The sequence below is a fragment of the Phaseolus vulgaris genome, chromosome 3, assembly GCF_051622355.1.
Source record: "Phaseolus vulgaris cultivar YP4 chromosome 3, ASM5162235v1, whole genome shotgun sequence".
Classification (NCBI taxonomy): Eukaryota; Viridiplantae; Streptophyta; class Magnoliopsida; order Fabales; family Fabaceae; genus Phaseolus; species Phaseolus vulgaris.
In genome coordinates, this window is record NC_143500.1 from 7,928,694 (window position 1) to 7,951,627 (window position 22,934).

General features: G+C 34.2%; 1 protein-coding gene and 1 pseudogene across 1 annotated transcript; one reads left to right on the plus strand and one right to left on the minus strand.

Moving 5' to 3' along the window:
• Positions 1 to 2,762: 2,762 nt before the first annotated feature.
• On the plus strand, positions 2,763 to 5,965 carry LOC137806431 (thioredoxin M3, chloroplastic). Its single transcript, XM_068606551.1, has 2 exons — positions 2,763 to 3,211; positions 5,450 to 5,965. The coding sequence occupies exons 1-2, from the start codon at positions 3,037 to 3,039 to the stop codon at positions 5,767 to 5,769; spliced, it is 495 nt and encodes a 164-aa protein (XP_068462652.1). The 5' UTR covers positions 2,763 to 3,036; the 3' UTR covers positions 5,770 to 5,965.
• A 12,609-nt stretch (positions 5,966 to 18,574) lies between these two features.
• LOC150028645 (uncharacterized) lies at positions 18,575 to 21,443 on the minus strand (annotated as a pseudogene).
• Positions 21,444 to 22,934: the final 1,491 nt, after the last annotated feature.

A 22,934-nucleotide genomic window follows, 5' to 3' on the forward strand; every position in this document is an offset into this window, starting at 1 on the left:
ATGTTGATTTCACTTACAAGTAAAAATGATGGATTGAATAGTACTTTCAACTTGTTAAAATAGACGGATCATATTCTTTTAAAAACACATGACAATTTTAATATATTGAAAACTCATTTTAATTAATTGAAACATGCCTCCAAAAGTATTCAGTAATTTTAACAAATTGATTCGATAAAATAATATATTAAAATGACAATCTTAATATATTGAAAACTCATTTTAATATATTGAAACATGCCTCCAAAAGTATTTAGTAATTTTAACAAATTGATTCTATAAAATAATATATTAAAATATTCCTTACATTCATATTAGACTTCAGGTAAGAATATTTTAATGAATTAAAATATATTTTAAACAGTTAAAATTATCTTGTTATCAAGATATGTTCTAAACAATTTTAAATCAAGTTTCTTTTAAGGGAATAAAAATCAAACAACTTGGAAAGAGAAATTTTCATACAAATCAAAGACTAATCACACACAAACACACAATAATAGATATATCTTCAATAAGCTTCATTGATTGGATTCATCCAATACATTAGCAGCAACAAGTCCAACAATTCAAAGGTATGTTACTCACTTCGAAGATATGCATAGATAACTACCTATAATCCGAATAAATTGGATGTTTATGTAATTGATTTGTTTAAACACACTAAAAGTTAGTACTTAGTAACAACTCATCTTTTGGATATTTTAACATTGATCCAAAAGCCTATGAATACATATTGATTTTCCAGGAAGTACTCACTTAATTATCTCATTCTTTAGTCATATACTTATATTCTTAAACAACTTTAACTTTCTATAAGTGAATTTTCACTTGATATTACTCAACAACTGAGTAACCATTCTTCAGAGGGTCTAACTTGGCTTCCTCAAAATCTTAACATCCCACCTCAGTCTATTCATGTTCATTCTTGATAAGAAACACTCACATTTACTTATGTAAAAATGAAAACAATTCATAAAAGATATAGATACTATCTAGTTACTCATTTTCTTAAAACATAAAAAAAATCCTTATTAGTTATCCATTTGAAAAATATTTATATCTAGGAATATTCATAGATCTGGTAGACAATCTTAAATATAATTTTATTTAAAAATAATTTTTTAAATATAAACTACTATTAAAATCTCAATCTCAAAGTAAATCTAAATAATTACAATGACAAAATATTAATACAATTTTTTTTTTCTGCAAACAAATTCAAATATATTACACCATTAAGTATAAGTTTAAATAAAATTAATATTTTTAAGAAACAAATTTAATTCCATTAGTTTAGATAAAAACCATAAACCTTTAAAATTAAGTTTTGAATTATTTTTTCAATCATCAATAATTTCATTTTAACTACTTGATTAGGAGATATTTGCATTCTAATACTTATACTCATTTCAATAATTAATCAATAGGTCATTGTTGTTATATATACTAGTGGAAATTAAGGCACAACACCACACTTGTGTATCCACATTTTCCTCTTCTATTCAATTTTCACGATGATAAAAATTTAACATACATACAAAAATAATTTTGGATAAGTCGAAATTGAAAAACAAAAAAAGAGCATGTAAAAGAAAAATGATGAATTGATTAATCAACCTCATTTTTCTTCTTCTCTAGTTTGAGTTTCTCTTCTTCTTCAAGCTTTTTCTCTTCTTTCATTGGTAGTTTTGGTATCAGAGAATATGATGATGTTCACATTGGTTAGGATTAACTTGATGGTAGATATAAAAGAATAATAGATTTACCAAAGAATAGAGTTTCTTGAAATACATTGGAAAGAGTGATTAAAAATGAAGGTTATTTTATTTTATATGTGAGATTTGGTGTGGTAACCAAATCAGGGTAAGAGTATTTGTCCATTATTATTAATTTAAAAAATTTAAAAATAATTTTATTTTTTAAGTAATTCATATGAAATGATAAAATACTCCATTGTATAAAATGAGATATATTAAATAAAGATAGAATCAGGAAAATTGTGTACACCAAAAAAGGTTATGAAGAGGAATTCTCTTTATATATTTTTTATTTTTATCATTTATATATAGTTATGCAGGCTTAATATTAAAAATTAAATAACATATGTCAAAAACCAAAATAGCGTATGTGTATTCACATTTTTTATTTTTATCATTTATATAAATTATATTTAATATTAACATTTAATTAAAAGATATCAATTAAAAAAAATAAGAAAAAGAGATAAAAATAAATTCTAATTGTTAAAAGAGATGAAGATATAAAAAAGAATTACTTCACATAAGAACTTTCGATCTCTAATAAATTATTCCACGTTTAATAAATTGGTCGTTCCACGTTTAATATTTAAAATTGATAATTATTTTTTTATGAAATGAAAGTATATTTTTTTTAAAAAGTAGTTTTCAATTAATTATAAGAATAATTATTTATTTAATAAATATTTAAAAAATTAAAAAAATAACTGGAATATTAAAAAAAACTATACCTCTATTTATCTTTTAATTCAAAACCATCCATCTACATGTACCAAATGTTTTAGAAAAAATAAAAAAATTTGCAATGTCCATAATAGTAAAATAAAATCAAATATTTATATAAGAATAAAATAGGAAAAAAATTTATAAAAAAAGTTATAAATAATTTCTTTCATCACTATATACTTAACTAACGAATTTTGCTACTTCTAATATGGTATTACTTTGCATATCTCTTTATATATTACAAAAGATGCTGAAATAGACATAAGTTATAAGTGTATGCATGATGGCGTGATTCTAACTAACGAAGATCTAAAACATTTAGATCCACAATAATAGATTGAGTGAAAAAAAATGAAATGTTGTCTGATGATACATGAGTTGTGAGTAATTGATGAAGAACATAATTCACACATCTCTTTCACTCACTCATCCACAGTTTTTTCTTCCCTCATGTCTTTATTGTTTCTGAGGCTTGTCTGTGCGGTCCCATAGTTTGTGTTTGTCTTCTTTAACTTGTCACTCTCTCTTTCTATTTCTCCCAATTTCTTCAATGGCTTCCTTTTCTCTCCCTTCCTCTCCTCCCCTTCTTTCCAAACCCAAAGACCCTTTTTCCCATGCCTTCCCTCACCCTCCTCCCTTTCTTCTGCGAATGCCCCACCAACCTCAACACCTTCAAACCCCTCTTCTTTTGCCAAAGATTCAATCTTCGCGTCACCAAACTACAGGTATCTGTCTAGTTGTTTATCTATTTGTTTCACGCTTCTGGGGTTTCTTGTTTAAGACTTTTGGGCTGAGATCGGGGCCAAGATCATGTTTGTGTTGTGGGGTGCTTTCGAGATTCATTCATTTGGATTTCATTGACAATGCTTAGTTCTTGCTTTTATTTTTTCCTCTAATCATGTCCCACTTAATGTATGTTGTTTGTCGCTTAACTTTCATGCTTTGTAGCATTTTCCAGCTTAGGTTTTCAAGAAGGTGTACCACGTTTCGAGTGACTTAAAAATATATTTTCTAGGTGTTAAACTTAAACAATATCTTTACTTCTGGGTAAATTTTAGGTAGAGTTCTGTGAAACGGTGGACGTGTTGAAATGGTCATTTTGGATCTGCTTGAAAATGGGATTATAGTTCTCCTTTCGTATTCTCTTAATCTTGTCTTTTTCAGAATAGTGCATGTGTCAAAAATGTTCAAACCATGGTAGTTACTAGTTAGTATAGCACGATAATATTGTTTTGATACGATTCGAAACCTGGCGATTCAAATCATGATGAGTTGGTTTTTGCGTCTGAATTGTCCAGCATATTGTACAAATCACTCAAGTATTGCATGAATTGCAATCTCCAAGTGAATTGCACCATGATTCTGGCACTGCGGCGATGCTATCACACTATTGTATCCCTGGTTTCAGGGCAATCGCCATTACCCATGAATTGCGATCTCCCAGTGAATTGCATGATTCTGGCACATATCACGCTATTGTGGTTATGGTTTCAATGCAATCGTGATGCTGTTGCGTTATGGAGTCCATGATAAAGGCAATCACTGCCACCTTTTGTGTCTTCTGGCAGGAGTTGCATCATTGTTTCCCGTGTTTTTGACCTGTTGCTAGGGAAAATCCGGTTAGTGTGTCAGGGACAGAAGGTGGCTTTCAGGGTTTAGAGTTTAGAGTTCGACAGTAAGGAAACATAGGAAAGAAAATCGGGTTAGGTGTCTGCTTCGGGTATGGGCTTTCTGCAGCTTGTCTGCACAATTTATATGCCTTTTTACAAATTCATATGTAGATGGTTAGGTGTGTCACATGAGTTTTTAAAACCCCTCTTTTGTTTATTTTAACTTGTTAATTGGGCTGTGATATTAAACTTAAAAGCCCAACAAATAGCCTAGATTTATGTTTATTTATATTTGTTTTCATTTGTCACATTGTGTTAAAGAATCCTAGAGATATTGATCATGAATTTGTGCTTTTGTAAGTCTTTTATATATTTGTTTGTGTGTGCTGTCTTATTGTTCATCATGAATATGACTATTATTCACAATACAATTCAAATTGTGATTCAAGAAATAGGCTTTCCGATTGACATTTAGTATCTCAATTTAACTACCTTGGTTCAAACCACTCACAGTATAAGTTGCAATTGGAATAGATTCATTCTTTTGAATTGTAGTTGTTTTGTGAAGCCTTTCCTTGTAAATAATTTGTAGTCAAAGTAACCGGCAGAGGCATGGAATTATGAAAGGTTGGCAAGGTTTGTTACTTATGATTATCTTACTTCCACCTGAAAGCCCAGCATACAAGATCCGAAGCATTATAAACCTCAGTATACTTTTCATCTTTTTATCCATATTTATTTAAATATCAAGGAAATGTGTAGCATAGTTGATCATTCATCATTGTATTGAATATTGATTCCTAGTTTGAGTTGCTAGCATACTCTAGTAGTTCCTTGTTTTTTCCTCTTGTTTTTGAGGACATTGTGGCCAACTTGATAATTTTGAACTGTCTTTTGTTTTCTCATCTGAAGTGCTTGAAAAGTTCATTCTTCCCCTCATGCTTCTTCTTCTTATGGCTATTTTATCAATAGGTTTGGTGGCTTGACCTCCATTGCTGAGTGTCCAAGTTGTTTATTTTCAGACTTAGTATGTTTGAATTGTATCATGATGGGATAACCTATACATAATATCCCCTCTGCCACAAAAAAGAAAGGATTGGAATCATCCATGTAGGAAGGCATCTAAAGTCATTTGTGTTTATTTATGAGTAGAAAGTTTCTCACTCTCTATGTAACTAGACAAGGGGTATTTATGTTGAAATAGTTCACCCAATGGTTAAAGGGTCATGTTTGTTTGTTTCTTACTTTTAGCTGGTCCTGGTTTCAATTTCACATTCATGATATGTGGATGTGTGATGTTGTGACTTGAATGAATAGATGGGCCTTAAATTATGTGAACTTGTTATGTGGCAGCTACACCAGTTACCAAAGACTTGTGGGATAATTCGATTTTGAAAAGTGAAACTCCAGTCCTTGTTATATTCTATGCAAATTGGTGTGGACCGTGCAGGATGGTTCACCGGATAATAGATGAGATTGCAACAGAGTATGCTGGAAAACTCAAGTGCTTCATAGTCAACACAGACACTGACATGCAAATTGCTGAAGACTATGAAATTAAGGCTGTCCCTGTGGTTTTACTGTTCAAAAATGGTCAGAAATGCGATTCTGTAATTGGTACCATGCCAAAGGAGTTTTATGTAGCTGCTATTGAGAGGGTGCTCAAGTCCTAATCATGGATCTTGGGGAGCAAAACTTCAAGTTGGTGAACCTTTTGTTCATTTTCAATTAAATTTTCTTTTAGTTTTTGGGACAATGCAGCATTGCCGAGTTCTTGTACATATTGTGTGGCTTTTTTTCCCATAATAGGTGCGGCCGTGTGAGACTGCTTTCATAATGAATCATAAACTTCCAATCTCTATAATCTCATTTCATAAGTGTTTTTGAGCTAGACAGAATATCTTAGTTAAACCATTTGTTTGACTATGCAATAATAATATTATATTCCACATTGTATAAATTTTTGTATAAACTATTATTCTCTAATATGTTTTCTTTGCAAAAAATCAAGTAAAATGCAGGGTTGAAATATTTTTGAATAGTTTCAAACATTCACATTAAGAAGTTAAAATCAAGAAGATTGATGCTAATTATTCTTATAACTAGCTAATAGTTTCGTATTATAGAGAAATGAGAAAGAAATCCATTGGCAAGTAGTGAAGTAGCCAGAAGTTGACATGGGGCAGGAGATGGTAAGAATTATTAGCATGAACAACGAATAATATAAATAAATAAATAAATGCATGATAGATTACATGAAGGGATTCTTGAAAAATAAATATTATTATGTATAATCATAAGATGGGTCCCAATTAATATACCAATTATCTCTGAAATAAGATAAAATGAAATAAAAAAAATAAAATATATACATGACTATTGTTTGTTGGTAAGGGCATTGTCGTGTTTGAGTGAGATTCTAGTTTTATGATTCCAAATTATTCTCATTGCATCAATTTTATATTCATCCCTTATCCTCATGTCGGAAATCTCCTTCATTCAGTCTGACTTTTCCAAATCAGATACTAACAAATTATTGCCATTATGGATTATTGCATTTAAATATAAAATGCAGAAAATATTGAAAATCCTTAAATTACAAAAATGTGTGTTATTTTATATAAATTAAAACACAGTCAAAGGTTTCTGACAAAGACTTTTTTTATATACATATGTTATAGTTATTATATATATATATATATATATATATATATATATATATATTAGTTAGGTAGTAAACTACTTTTTAAGATGAGAGTGTAAAAGTCTAATAACTTATATTGTCTAATAGAGTGTTTTGTTTATCAATAGTGTCTATTAGGTTCAACCATGTAACGGTATTACTTTTATGAGATGGTGTACTAGTAGTATATTTTGTATAACTATTTTATACTCAATTAGTAAGAAGTTTAGGATTGTTTCTTATATCATTTTTGTAACATGATTTCGAAGAGCTTCTAATTTTTAGGAGAGAAAGGAAGATATTTGTATATTTGCATGAAATAATAATATAAGAAGAGACATTCTTTATATCTTTATTTGTATTCTTTGTTCATTATCTTTAGAATGTGTGTTTCATAATTAAGGTATTATTATTCTTTTGTTGTTCCAAGACTCATTTTTGACTTGTTTTTGTACAACAAGTTTAATGGGAATAATAGTTTCAACCTTTGGAGGATCAAGATAAGAGTATTGTTTAAGGAGTAAGGGGTGTGTGAACTATTGTTCAGTAGTATGTTGCACATAGAGAGAAATGTGTTGGAATTGATGGAGGAAAATACTCATTTTACTATCTTTCTATCATTGTCAAACGAGTTATTCTATGTTGTGACTGAAGTTAGGGAAACTCTTCATGACAGAGTCAATTTACATTCAAACTTTATATGAAGGAGGGAAAACAACTAAAAACTCATCTTGATTAACTCAATTCAATATTGATGGAGCTCCGAGACAATGTTGTCAAGGTAGATGTTGAAAACGCAACCATGATTATTGTATCCTCTCGCCCACCTTCCTCGGAGAACGTAGTAAGTTATTTAAGTATAGAATTGCCTCACATTAAAGAAAGTTAAGTCAAGCCTCTACACGAGGGAACTTCGATTGAGAGTGTTTGAGAAAGTTAAGGTGCATCATCTTTTGGATTGATAACTTTCAAGAAAGACAAGAAGGTCAAGTAAAAGGCCAATACTAATCATAAGGACGTTTGTAGGCATTGCAATTAGCCAAGGAGGAGGGATTGTCCAAGACTGGGGAAGTAGACTATGACAACTACATGTTAAAAGGATGAGTTTGAGTTAACTCGACAATAAGCGTTTCATAGGTGGGTGTTAGACTTTTGGTGCTCCTTTCACATGAGTCCTAAGAGGGAATTATTTGTAACATCAGAAGAGTTGGACGATGACAATGTTCTAATGGAAAATGGTCTTCTCAAAAGATTATTGGTAACGACTTTGTACGAATAAGGATGCATGATGACATTATTCGCACATTAACATATATTAGGTATGTCTCAGAGTTTAAGAAGAACCTTAAATCCATTATGATGGAGGACCATCCTAGGACTCATGGAAGACCATCCCAGCTACCTAAATCATCAAGCTCAAAAGAGAAGAAATGTTGAATAAAATACTATTTTCTAGAAGATTCTCTTTCTGAAGCCTTGTAAATTTGTATAAAGTAATTAAGAATTTCTAATTTAGTCTTTAAAATATTGTATTAAACTTTTTGGACCTTGTATTTGGGCCAATTTTATATTAGAGTCAAAGAGGTTAAAGGGAACTTTACTTGGCATCCACATAGGTGCCACATGAACACCTACATATAGCCTTTTCCTTCATTTTCCCAAAGTGACTATTCTTCTTCCACATGGAATAATGAAGCGCCTATTACTTGCCTTCTCCTCTTCCATATGCCACTTGTCACATCTTGAATGGGGAGGTTTGGGATACATGGATTGCCACATGGCAACCCATGAATGGAGGGATACATGGATACATTGGACAACATTTGATCCTCCAGAAATCATCATTTAGGCTCAAAAGTCAGAGATACTCCTCAAGATCTATAAATCCTACAAAACATATGAACTTTGACAGCATGTACTGAGGTGACACTGACTCGTCCATAATCTATGCTATGACGAAATCTAACACATCCTTTCTTGGACTAACTATCTACTTCGTATCATTTGTTTCAACTTAGCATTAACTTTATACATTTCTTCAAGGGCCTTCATGGCCTTTTCCAGTTGGTGCCTATATTCTTTTGCTTCCTATCAGAGAGCTTCCCTCTTGAGTTCTTCTTCTACTAGTTGTCGAGCCTCATGTTTTGCAGATCTTGTATAATCTGAAGGATTTGTTGGAGATTGTGGGTGTCATTTTCTGTTTCTGGTCGAGCCATCTATCTAGGATTTCTCATCTGGGTTAGAGGAGAGTAGGTAACAAATGGTTGGTGGTGGGAAAGTTTTACCTTACCCCATGATAAACATCAATGTTCTGGTTAAAAAACAACTATAGGAAAGTCATTCCTTTCTTATCAGTATTTATCAGTATGTTTGTTGCTTAATGTCACTTGAATCCTCTTGACTAGATGTCCCATGTATTTATATAAAGATCGTAATTGACTAGATGTTGGAGAGATTCTTGAGTACTAAAAAAATAACTTTTAATCCAAAAATGAAAATTGAAAGATTACTTTATTAATTATGATATTTGACAATAAAATAACGGTTAAAAACCTCGTTAATTGACTTAGAAGAATACCCATAAGACCCTTTAAGATTGATCTAGATAATCATATCAATTTTGAATTTAATGATCATATACCAACATGATAAGTTATTGAATTCATTTTTGACCAATTCAACTTACCTTAAACTTTGACAAAGAACCTTCGTACCAATACAAATACTAATAATATTTTTTTTTTCATATTTTTAATGAATTTATTTCGTAACCATGTAATCGGTACAAAATATTCACCTACAACTGATATTTGTTGATCTCGGGTAACAATTTTGAGTTGGGAAGTGATATTTTTTTATCCACAAAGTTTAAATTGAAAACCTCAATTAAAGGATGAAATGTGAAAGATGCATTGATTTTATAATTGAGCTGAGAGATAGTGAGAGACTGTGAAGGGTAGCAATGTAATTGAATGAAAAAAAAGGAATTAAAATAAGGGGATAGAGGCGGCACGTGCGGATGAAATGGAAGGTTCGGAAAGTTGAGGTGGGCGCCGAAATGGAAGGTTGGTGATACGTTGAGAGGCAGTGAAAGGGCAGGTGTGTCAGAGAGAGTGAGTGAGTGAGTTGACTGTAAAACCAAACCTTTTATGCTCTCACAAAAACAATACATACAAAACAGAACAGGGGCAGGGCACCTCGGTTTTCGTTCCCCCAAATTCCCTTTCTCTTTTCTATGATCATGGAATCTCGGAAATTAGCCGCCATACTTTCATCCCTCATCTCGCAGCTCCTCCTCTTGCTCCTCCACATTCTCCCACGCAATTCACAAATCCCCAATTCCTCCCATTCGCTCCTCCCTCTCCTCCTCTTCTCCCACCAACTCACCACCACCCTCTCTCTCTCACTCTCTCGCAAACGCAAACGCAAACGCGATTCCCAACACGCAATTCCCCTCTCCCTCACCCTCACCCGCACTCCCGACTCCTTCCGCAACTCCTTCATGATGACCTCCTCCACCTTCCAATGGCTCTCCGGCCTCCTCGAGCCCCTCCTCGACTGCCGCGACCCCGCTGAACTCTTCCCCCTCAACCTCTCCCCCGCCCTCCGCCTCGCCATCGGCCTCTCCCGCCTCTCCGCCGGCCTCCACTACCCCGACATCTCCTCCCGATTCGACGTCTCCGTTCCCGTCGCCAAATTCTGCGTCAAGCAACTCTGCCGCGTCCTCTGCACCAACTTCCGCTTCTGGGTCTCCTTCCCCAACCCCTCCGACCTCCGCTCCGTCTCCCACTCCTTCCAATCCCTCTCCGGCCTCCCCAGCTGCTGCGGCGTCGTTTTCTGCACCCGCTTCCATGTAGTCAACCCCCACACCAACTCCACCTCCCGCGTTGCCGCCCAGATTGTCGTCGATTCCTCCTTCCGGATTCTCACCATCGCCGCGGGCTTCCCTGGAGACAAATCCGATTTCCAAATCCTCAAATCCTCCACTCTCTTCAACGACATCGAACAGGGAACCCTCCTCAACGCACCATTTACCCAGTACCTCATCGCCGATTCCCAATACCCTTTGCTCCCTTGGCTCGTCGTTCCCTTCGCCCACCCTCTCCCGGACTCCGTCCAAGCCGATTTCAACGCCGCCCATGCAACCATGCGCCTCCCTGCGCTCCGAACCGCCGCCAGTTTGAGGAATTGGGGGGTCCTCAGTCGACCCGTTACCGAGGAGCTTAAGATGGCCGTGGCGTATATCGGCGCGTGCTCCATTCTTCATAATAGTTTGCTCATGCGGGAGGATTTTTCGGCTTTGGCTTCCGGGTTTGAGGATTCTGACAGTGGCCCGTTTGATGATTCGTTGGAGGGTGAGGCTGTGTCGTCCAAGGCTTTGGCTTTCCGTGACTCCTTGGCTAAGAAAGTTCATGATTCGAGAAGCTCTTGATTGATGAATAATTATGAACGATGGTGCTTCAGGGTGTATGCTATTTTTCGGGTTCCATTGTTGTTATGGTGGACCCGAGAATGTGAATATATTTCCTACCTCTTGAGCATTGGGGATTGTTTTGTTTTGTTACTCGAGAAATATGGTTCTTTGGTTCTGGATTCATCCGCGTCTGCCATATCTCAGGCCCCTTCATTCATATGTTGATGTTATTCTTTTGGGTTCAATTTAAATGGACATGTGTTGATATGGATAGTTTTATGTTGACGAGGTGTGAACTCGTGGAGTTTGAGTTTTAGTTTGTGTTGCCCATGTGGGTATTTATCTCAAAAGGAATCATTGTGCACCCAATTTTGGTGTACATGTGAATGTATATCTCACCTTTTGTGACAGTAGTTTTTTTAGATTTGTTGGCCACATTAGCATCTATGCCAACTATTGCCTGTAAATGCATTCCTGATTGAATCATTGCTTTGCAACTGACCAGTTCATATTGTCATGCTGCAAATCGTTTTCAGTTTCAATATACGAAAAGTATGCTTTGCAGACTAACATTTGGTAATTCATTGGACTGTAAGATATAAAAACTTGATCCCTGCTAATGTAGAAATGAGACTTATAAGTGACACCCAGATGAATAGAAGGAAAAACAGCTAATGTATATGTTTGCTACCAAAAAATATATTTTTTCTTCGACCTCTTATCATGTTTGCTACCCTCTTATTATCTTTTTGTCCTTTGCTCGTTTAAATCTCTTCGAGGTTCCATCATACGTAGTTGATTGTTGTATTGATTTCTCGTTACAGTTGCAGCCTATATTGCCTTTGTAAATGTTGTAATGTTGTCTTGTATATAGTTGATGCTTTTCTTCAGTAAGTCTTTCTCAATGACATCCATTTCCTGGCCTTCTTTCCTTCTAGGCTTCAGGCACTCCATTGTTCTGACTATAATTATGAGATTGCAAAAGAGAAAGGTGCGTGATGTGAGTGTTTTGTACTCAACACATAGATAAGCTAAGTGCTGAAAGGTATGAAATTAAGGCTGTTTCAAAAAGGGCAGCAAATGTCACACCTGTGAGATGCCACACTAAGTTTACTGTGGTTGTTGCCATTGATATGAGAGGGTGAAAACGTAGATCAGTGCAGAAATGATGAGCCTTCAGACTTTTGGCTTTTTTTATCAGATAGTATCTTTTTGCAGCAACTAAGAGGGGTATCACAGAAATATAGTATTTGATAGCTCTTTGAGGATTTGAGCAGTACCTGAAAGGCCATTTTTATTACCATATAATCATCAGTTCACCACCGTTTTTCTATCCAATACTAGATGATGGATCTGTATAGATATATTTATGACCACGTTAGTATGATAAAATAAATGTAAAATTGAAAAACAATTAAATTTTATTAATACAAATGAGATAATAATACCTAGTCAAATATATAATAGATTAACTGCAAGAATTTCTTTTATAAATTTAAAAAAAAAAATTAAGAATGGAGAACAAATATTTTTTTTATATAGAAGTTATATATATATATATATATATTATATATATATATATATTTGTTTATTTGTTTTAATATTTCATCTCTTTAAATTGAGAAAATCTCTTAGAAACGAGCATATGTGAAACATCTCTAGTTATCTCTTCCTATTATTTTAATTTTATATTAAATGTGGAATAATTAATTATCAGATGATAATTTCATTAAAAGTTTGTTAAGAACTACATCAAAGAAAGAAAAACGCTAACTACAACCAAAGAAGAGAGGTTGCAGATTTGCTTTGACTTGGCTTGAAGCGAATCCCAAGCCTAAGAATTGTCCATGTTCAAGAAAGGATTTCATTGGGCTTAGCTTGGTGTGAATCCCAAAACTAAAAAGCTTATAATCTTCTAAAGCCCAAGAAAAAAGATTGAAGCCAAAAGTTTCCTTCAGAATGTAGAATGTCAATCCATTGAGTGGATTGTCTTTGCGCTGAGTGGAAGCTAAATTTGCTGAAGGTCCTCACTAAACTCTCTAAATAGAGAGGTCCTCGTACTTCAATGGAAGGCTAAAACGAAGGCATACACTAAGGTAGAAGACCAAAGCCTAAAAAGCTGGCACGGAACTTACAGGGATCCATGTTTATTGTGCTTAGCAACTCCTCTATAATTTTTATTGTGAAATTTATCATGAGTTGCTAAATATGTTTTGTTGGGATTGAGGAGCAATGTAATATATTTTGAGTTGTTATTATTTATGAATGCTTGTTTTCTTTAAGATTCATGTTTTATTGGTTTGATTGTATGTTTAATGCTTAATGATGAGAAACGACCATTAATGCCCATAGAGCATGAATGATGTCGCGAGACAGATTCATGTATCTGAAACCTTTCAAATCAATCAAGTATACCAATGTCTGGGGAAAAAAGTTGAGTACTTGGCTTGAACTATTCCATCTTAATGCAGAAACAACTTATTATAAGTCAAGAAATTGATTATGATAGTTCGTTGTTCTAGATAACCTTGATTAAGAAATTGACCTGATTTGGCCTACACTTGAGAAGAAGAGCTAGACCGAAATCTTGTCAATTGAAATAAGAACCAAAAACAAAGACAAAAACGAGTTAACAACAAAATTTTCTATTAGAAATCTAAATTTTTTGTGCAAAATTCGTTGTTAGCTACATTTCTATGTTGTAATTTCATCTTTTGTCACGAAATTTTGTATAATTTTTATACTTTCTTTGCTTATTTGTAATTTTTTTCCTTTGCTTTGGTGTCTTGGGGAAATGTCTTTGGTGTAATCCCATCTTGTTTGTCAAACTTTGTATGGTTAAGTATTTAGTTTGTGAAAGTGTGTTATGGGTTCAAAGTGTCACTTGCACTTTGACTTAAGAATTCAACTAAATTTTATTGTTTTCTTTGTGATATCATTACTTGCACTTTTATTTCTTGTAATTTTAAGTCTAAGTGACAATATAGAGTTTCATCTCTCAATCAAAGCAATGTTAACATTCTTTTAGTCCTTAAGAGTATGTGTACACATACATTTGGGAAAAATATTTTTGAAGTTTTTTTACTAAGAAATTTAAGTGTGTTCATTAGTGATCACTTTTTTTTTTTTAGTGTACTTAGTAAACTTTCAACATCTTTTATTCTTACAAGACTTCACTAAAAATTAAAATCATTTGGTGAAAATTTTTATCACTCATTTTTTAATTTTTTTTTGAAAAATGTCAACACCCAATTTCATTCGGATAAGTAAAGTTTAAAAGTTAAAATTATAGTTTTAAAAATAAATTAAAAAATAGAGAAATATAAATCTTTAAAATTATTTTCTTTTTTATTATAAAATTTTAAAATATCAAAATATTTTAAAATTTTATCATTTTTTGTATTTCTGTTTTTTTAAATAAAAAAAATTGGGCCCAACCCATTTTGATTTTAACCTAAAAATAAAATTGGGCCAGCCCATTTCCGTTATATATAACTTATATTTATAACTTTTACATGTGAAGCTGAAATATGGTTGTCCAATTCCACCTACAGATATATTGTGGGCATCACATCGTTATCCTACGATCCAATCTTGATCAACATACTACACTAGTCGGATACAAGTTTATACACAAATAATGTCCATTTGACGATATTTTTAATCTTAACATTTGTAATAGATACTTAATGTTTATGTTTTAGGATGTTTAGCCTCTTTTAATACATGTATTCACTACATTTATATTGCATATACGCGCTTACGAAACTATCATATACAACTACGGATAGCAAAATCCATCACACACAATGGTGCCTACGGATGCCAAAATTCGGAACACATAATGTTGCATATGAATGGCAAAATCCATAACACATGAGGGTGTCTACGGATGACAAAATTCGGAACACATAATGATGCCTACGGATGGCAAAATCCATAACACATGCGAAAATGCGAAACACATCATGATGCCTATGGATATGTAAGTCTGAAATTTAAATGCATGCTACGGATTTTGTCCATGCGGAAGACACTATCATGCTTCCGGATATAGTAATTAACTGTAATAAAAATTATTCATAGACATTAAAATTCAATCTTTTAATTACAAAAAGAAATTCAAAACAATTTTTTTCTTAAAAAATAAAATTTCTAATATTTTTTATCCAGATATTAAATCACATAAATTTAAAATCAATTTGAACTATGATTGATTGTATAAAGTCTCCTTGATCTAATATCGCACATCCAAACCAAACACACTGAGAAACCAGGAAAAGCATGTAGCTTTGCACCCTTTGTCTTTCATGATCATGTGCATTTCTTTCTTTTGGAAGAAAAATATAGAAAACGGCCACAAAGGAAATAAAATAACAATAAAGAAGAAAGATTGCATAACCCTTGTCAATTTACAAGAAGCTTTGATCTTCAAAATGTAATTGTGATATGTATACTTAAATAGTGCCTTCATCAACATTGTGTTCTTTGCTTTTCTCACTATGCTTGAGAACTACAGTGCCTCCAATATGGATAGCTGAAGCACCAGGCTGCAATGCTTCTATGTACAAAACCTTGATTAAATTCCTGAATCTTCTTCTAAAAGTTGATAGTCAAGACATGGAAGCTACAATCTCCTGCAACCTGAAAAAGATGAAATGCATTGAGAAATAAAGGACTTAAGTTTGTGTTAGGGAAAGTTGTGATAATATTTTTACTTGTCTAATTTCTCTTTTCACTGCATTTTTTGGTTTTTGGGAGACTCAAATGTAGATAGAGAGGCATATCTGAACTTTGAAGGGTTAATTTATTGAGTACCCAATTTAAAGGAAAAGTTTATTGGGTAGATAAATCTTATCGTGGTGACATTTTTCTCTTTTTACACTTCCAAGCTTCCGCGCTGCCTCACAGTGACCACAGAAGAATGAAGGGTGCAAGATCGTTGGGTTGGATGCTCATTTTACCTAAACCCTAATTTTCATTTCATTAGGGGTATTTTGGTCTTTTCACTTATGCATATTGGGTGCAGTCCGAAAAGATCTGGTGTAGAGAGAATCTGCCTGTTCTAGCAACACGTGCTTTATACATGCATCATCAATTTTTTGAAACGCCTAGGCCCATTTGGCTGCCCAGTAGTTTTACTATTTAACATTTACATTTTCTGTATATATACCCTTCAGTTTCTTAAATATGGGTCCATTCATTAGACTCAACATTTTTAGGCTGTTTCTTCCTGCACTCCCATATTTTTCTTCCTGCACCCCCACACTCTTGTGCAAAGACAAAATTACCCTTTAAAATTTTTGAAATTCCAAAAATTACCCTTAATGTAATAAAACCCTAAAAACTTAAAATGGTTGCCATTTGTGCGTGGAGGCCGTCTTCTTCGATAGCACAACGTCTTCTTCAGCGGCGCAACACACATTGAATCTCGGTTTTGCAATAGCTTCTTCTTCTAAATCTCATCCATCTCTCATTCATAAAGGTAAGTACATTCATGTGTTCCGGACTTTGATATCCGTTTTTTTCATGGATTGTTGTTTCCGTAAATGTTATTTCACATTCCAAATTACAGAATCCGGTAGATTTTCAAATTTGGGGATCCGGTACTTTCCCGGATTTGTGGATCCGTTAGTTTCCTGGATGTGAGGATCCGTGACCTTTCCGGATTTGTTGATCCGGTAGTAGTCCGGATTTAGGAATCCGGTAGTATTCCGGATTTAGGAATCCGGTAGTGTTTATATGTAGCAAAACCCGGTAGACCTCTGTTTACTATTCCTCTATTTTTTTTCTTCGTTTTTTTTGCTTGGAACTTCTCCTTCACCTCTAAAAATAGCTAAGCATTTTCGGAAACCAAGGAAAGGTTCACCAAATGTTCATGTATACTTTATAAAAGATTAGAATTAGATGACATGTACACTATTAGTGCAGGGTACCACATGCAAATTTCTGCAGGTTTATGAATATAAGCTGAATCTAACTTGAATGGTGTAATTGAACAGAAATGGTGAAGATTAGGGGAGAAGGTTCACAAGGTGATCGTCTACGTCCCACAACCTCTGTTAGAAGAAGAAGAAGACATGTTAATGAAGATGAAGAACATGTTGAACATGAAGATGCAGAAGATGTTGATGTTGAACTTGAAGAAGCTGAACCCCAAATGGAGGTGGAGGATGAAGACGCACCTGAAATAGAAGGTGAAGGTTATCCTGGAGGTCCACGGGATGGGACACTATTGACAGGTTATGAAGACCATGTGGCCATGCAATTATGGAATGGTGTGGTAAGTAAATATATTGTAATATGATACTTGTTCATTGTTAATTTGATATGACTTTCGTTCATTAAATTGTATATGATTTTGGTTGGTTAAATTAGGATCGAGGAGGGTTAAAATTGGTGTCTCATGGCCGAAAAATGAGTAAGATGGGTGCTCCTCATCCTCGGATACTACCTGCAGTGGAGTTGTCAGGTTTAGCTGCACTTATTGGGGCAAGCTATGACACGATAGACAAAGGACTGTTGTGTGCCTTTGTAGAAAGGTGGCACCCAGAGACAAATTCATTTCATCTGCTTGTAGGTGAGATGACCATCACATTGGATGATGTGTCGAATTTGTTGCACCTCCCAATTATGGGGCAATTCTACACGTATCCGAGCTTGGATACAGCTACGGCGACTGATTTGCTTGTTGATTCACTTCGTGTAGATCGGGGAGTAGCAGCTGCTGAGACTCGTCATTGTCGGGGTGGACATGTGCGTCTAAGCTAGTTGAGGGAGATGTATGAGGACGCATGTACCATGAGACAATGGACTGTTGCTGCACGGGCATATTTGCTACACCTAGTAGGTTGCACCATCTTTGCAGATAAGAGTGCTACGTCGGTTAGTGTATCCTACTTGGGATTATTTGTAGATTTAAGGCACACCGGAGGATACTCGTGGGCAGCAGCTACTTTGACCCACATGTATGAGCAGTTGGGAGATGGTTCCTATGCAAATACTAGATAGTTAGCAGGGTATGTCACGTTATTTTCATCATGGATATATGAGCACTTTCCGAGTATTGGACACCGACAGCTTTGGGATGCCTATGTTGAGGATGAGCCGCGGTGTATGAAATATGTGGTCGGGAGTAGGTTGTCCACACTTGCCTCAGTTCGGATGCAATTAGATAGCCTCTGTGTTGGTGTTGTTCAATGGATGCCCTATGAAGAGCATAGAGCGGTGCGTCCTTTTGAGTGGATTTCATTATTTTCAGGGTACATTCGGTTGAGGGGTTGTAGGCAGATGCATTTGATGAATGAACACTTTGGTTATGAAATTAGACAATTCTTCTTCCGCATTTATAATAGTCAGAATGTTAACATATTCATTTATCAATGCAATTACAACTATAAATGTCGTCTAATGGACATAATTTGTGTAAACATTTGCATCCGACTAGTATAATATGAACACCATGTTTTGGTAATTGGATAACAATGAGTAGACCATAAAATATCTGTTGGTGGAATCGGGCAACCTTCTTGCAACTGAACCTGTTAAAAATTGTAAGCAATGTCATTAATTATGTTTTTCTATGATTCCTAAAATTCATTGATAATGAAGTTTAACAAACCTGAACAAAATGATTTCCATGAACATGTCCAATACAGATGATGCGGTGATGATTAAAATCTGTTGGAGGTTGAGATCTTAATGGAAAAATAGTCAATGATTGTTTAAGAGATAAACACACAACAATCACATTATATCGATTTGCAATAACGTATCCCATATCTGGTATTGTCATCCACTTATATGTACTTATCTGCAAACAGAAGAAAATGTAACAAGTTAATCCACTTATACACCTTTTTACAATTAATAACATCATTTAGAATGAATACAATTACCATGTGGTCAACTAGAAGTGAATTTTTCAAAAATTCAAATAGTTCATCCCCGCCAAACAAATCAATATATTCTTGACGCCATTGACAAAGTTCTTTATGCAAGTTCATGCGTACAATAGCCCATGACTCCTCTCCCACACCCAATAATGCACCAACCGCACGATAACCACAATGACTGTCAGCCTTAACATCAACAATATCAACAATGTAAGGATGAATTTCCACCAGAAATTGTTGTAGCATTGGTATTGATTTGGTCGAAGGAGTCTCCGAAATAAATCCCTTGCTACATTTCAAACTAGATGAACTATCATGTTGTGAAAGAATGGCATCAACATGTTCAAAGTAAGAAGGAATTCGCTTCGTTGATCTACCAAATTTACTCTGACGCCCTTTTAATGCACCTTTTGTTTTGACTTTCTCCCTTGGTGGACATAAAGATGTGTTATCTGGATAGACAATCTCACGTAATTTGGCTTTGATGTTAATCTTACCAGCCATGTCAACCTCCTTGAAACGATTCATGATGACAGCCCACTCTTGTTGGATGGACAACTCTGCTGAAGTATCATCACTTGAAATATCTAAAAAGCTTAATCGTGTTCAAATGATATGCACTGACTGCAATGGTATGCTACCCACACCAAAGGAAGCCAATTCACAAGCACAAGGAAGGCCATGAGTAGATCTAATGGTGCACCCACAATGAGATATCTAAACCAACATATTGAACTCGATCACTCTCTTCTGCAATAAACTGCAAGGCATATTTCGATACGAAGCCAAGCAATTTCTTATATCTTGTTACATTGAAGACATGACTCACTACATGCAAACTCTTTTCAAATGAAGATTTAATTGCATTATGTTGCAAGATGATCATCTTATTAATGGATTCCCAACAAAAGCATTAGTCCCCCATTGACATCTCAAGGATCCTTTTTAAACTCCAATGTGCAGCCTCAACCCTATTACTTGTCGTGTTGCCTAAGTGCATGACTTTATCCGTCCAAGCCTTAACAAACTTTTCTTTATGTGGATTTAATCAAGTACTAATCACATATTCAGTAAATATAGGCCATGGTGAACAAACAACATTAAATGCCTCAACACGATGTTCATAGGACTCTACATTTTCACAATCAACAATTGCTCCCCAAGATTCCATCACTTGATCCCATGCCTCTTTTGGATGAACAATCATTTTACATTTAGCTTTAACATTTTTATCAATGTGAAAACGACATAACAAATTAACAGCTTCGGGAAACACAACATTTATTGCATTCATTAGAGCAATATCTCTATCACTAACCACAACCTTCGGGTATGAATCAAATCTCAAAAACAAACCTTTCAGCTTCTCAAGGGCCCATACAAAGTTATGATGACGTTCTGATGCGAGTAACATAAATGCAACACTGAAGGTCAATCCCGTTGAGGTTACACCAACAACTTCAAACAAGGGCATCCTATACCTATTAGTTTTATAGGTACTGTCCATCATCAATACAATGTTAAAGGCATTCAATAGCTTCACTGAATCAGGGTGTGTCCAAAATAAATCTTGCACAACATTCGTCCCTTCTTCAAACCTAGACCAATGGACATACATATCACGCTCAAGTAACATCATCAATTATTGCATTTCAGTTCTATCACCTCGTACTGATTTTTTGTACATATATCGTGCATTATAAACTTGCTTTATTGTGCTTTCATTTTTCTCATTATGCTCTTTCATTGTCAGCAAAATATTTCTAGGCTTCACCGAACTGTCTGTCATGTCCATAAGCATTGACTTCTCACTACATGTGAACCTACCAGCATATGGATGACCAACCAATGTATTTGCCAACTCATGATTATGAGACCCACAAATTAATTTCAATATCCACCCTTCACCACTCTTTACTGGATACCCTCGTAATCTGAAAGGACAACCACATTTCCTAGTTCCACTCTCAGTAACCTGTAAATCCTTCTTATATCGTCTGTATTGACCTCCTCTCTCACAACCTAATAACACAAATGTTTTCCTTCCTCGTTGGCCAGTTGAAGTATCCGATCTCAATATCACAATACAAAAACCAATGTCAAACGCAACTTTTCTAACCCACTTTAGGAGCTCATCCCGAGTACGAAATACCTACAAAAGTTATCATAACAAATTATTTACTAATTAACAAACAACTTCAAAATACTTTACAAACTTAACTTTACCTCATCTGTAGTAAACGCATCTGTACATTCATATCCCTTCGATTTAGATAATGACTTCTCAATATCATCATCATCCCACACATTCACACCATCATATAATTGTTGTTCAAATTCTTCACTATTGTCCATGCTTCTACAAATAAAAAAAATAAAACAAAATTATTGCATTCCGGATCCATGAATCCATAAGTGAAAAAAATCATTCCGGATCCAACAATCCATAACTCAAAAAGACTATTCTGGATTCAGGAATCCATAACACAAAAAAATCATTCCGGATTCATGAATCCAGAATGCACCATAACACAAAAAAACCATTCAGGATTTATGAATATGGAATGCACCATAACACAAAATACAATTCTGGATTCATAACTCCATAATGCAAGTAAAGCATTCCGGATTCATGAATCCATAACACAAAATACTGTACCGGATCAACCCATCCGTAATGAAATTTAAGCTTCCGGATTCAGAAATCCAAAGAACAACATATTATGGCATTTTACTTCCGGAACACCCCCTCATCCGAAACACATTATTTCATTTATTCCGGATTCATGAATCCGGAAGGTATTACCGGATCCCGATATTCGGTAATCCCGAAATTTCCATAACCACCGTGTTTCTTAAAAAAAAATTTACTCTTACCTCTATAACCCAGACAACACTTCGGCAACGTTGTGTACTCCTCCGCCTTGCTTCCAACAATTATGAAGAACCTCCACAACACTTGAAACCCAAGGATGAAGATGAGCAGTGACTTTGGAAGTGTTGAACGTTGCCCTTTTCATATTTTTGTTCAAGGTTAATGTTGGAATATTTAAAATTATGGGGGTGCAGGAAGAACAAGCCACATTTTTATTATATTTGCCACTTCCTTTTTTATATATGCACTACAATTTTTAATAAAGTCTAGGTCCATTCGCTAGCTCAACACTTTTACTATTGACCACATATTTTTTACATACATATTCACCAACAGTTTTGTTTTTAAAAAGTGAAAAATAAAGATATAATTTTTTGGCGCTATGTTTATAAGCCCGAATAAATTTTGGGTACTTTATCATCACACATGTCATTTCGTATATGATATTTTAAAAATAAATAAACATAAATTTTCTCAAAAAAATAAGTTTTCTTCAAAAAAATTCAGTAAAAAATTTAACAATATTGATGTATACTTTATAATGTCTCTAGTTATTGTACGGTTCGTAAAAAACATTAACCATAGTCGCTCGCACAGTATTAACTCACGTGAAACGTAAAAAAGATAAAATCTTAAAAAATAGAAATTTCAAGATTAAAAAATAACAACACTCAACAAACAATTCTTTTTGACCTTTAGAATTACGTAAATTCTATTTTTCCACTACGAATAGAAATATGTAGAAGTAAGGTCAATATTTATCATGTTCAAATAAAAATTTTAAAAATATTTTCTTTGTTTTTATTTTTATGTGCATCTTTGTTTCTTGTTTAGAAAAAAAATAAATGTTTTTAGTATCCTTTTAGGACGAATTTTTTAGGGTATTGGCACCTTCTCTACATAAATTGACTCTTAAACCTTAAATTCGGTTTCACATACAATTTCTTATAGTTTTTTTTGTAATAAACTAT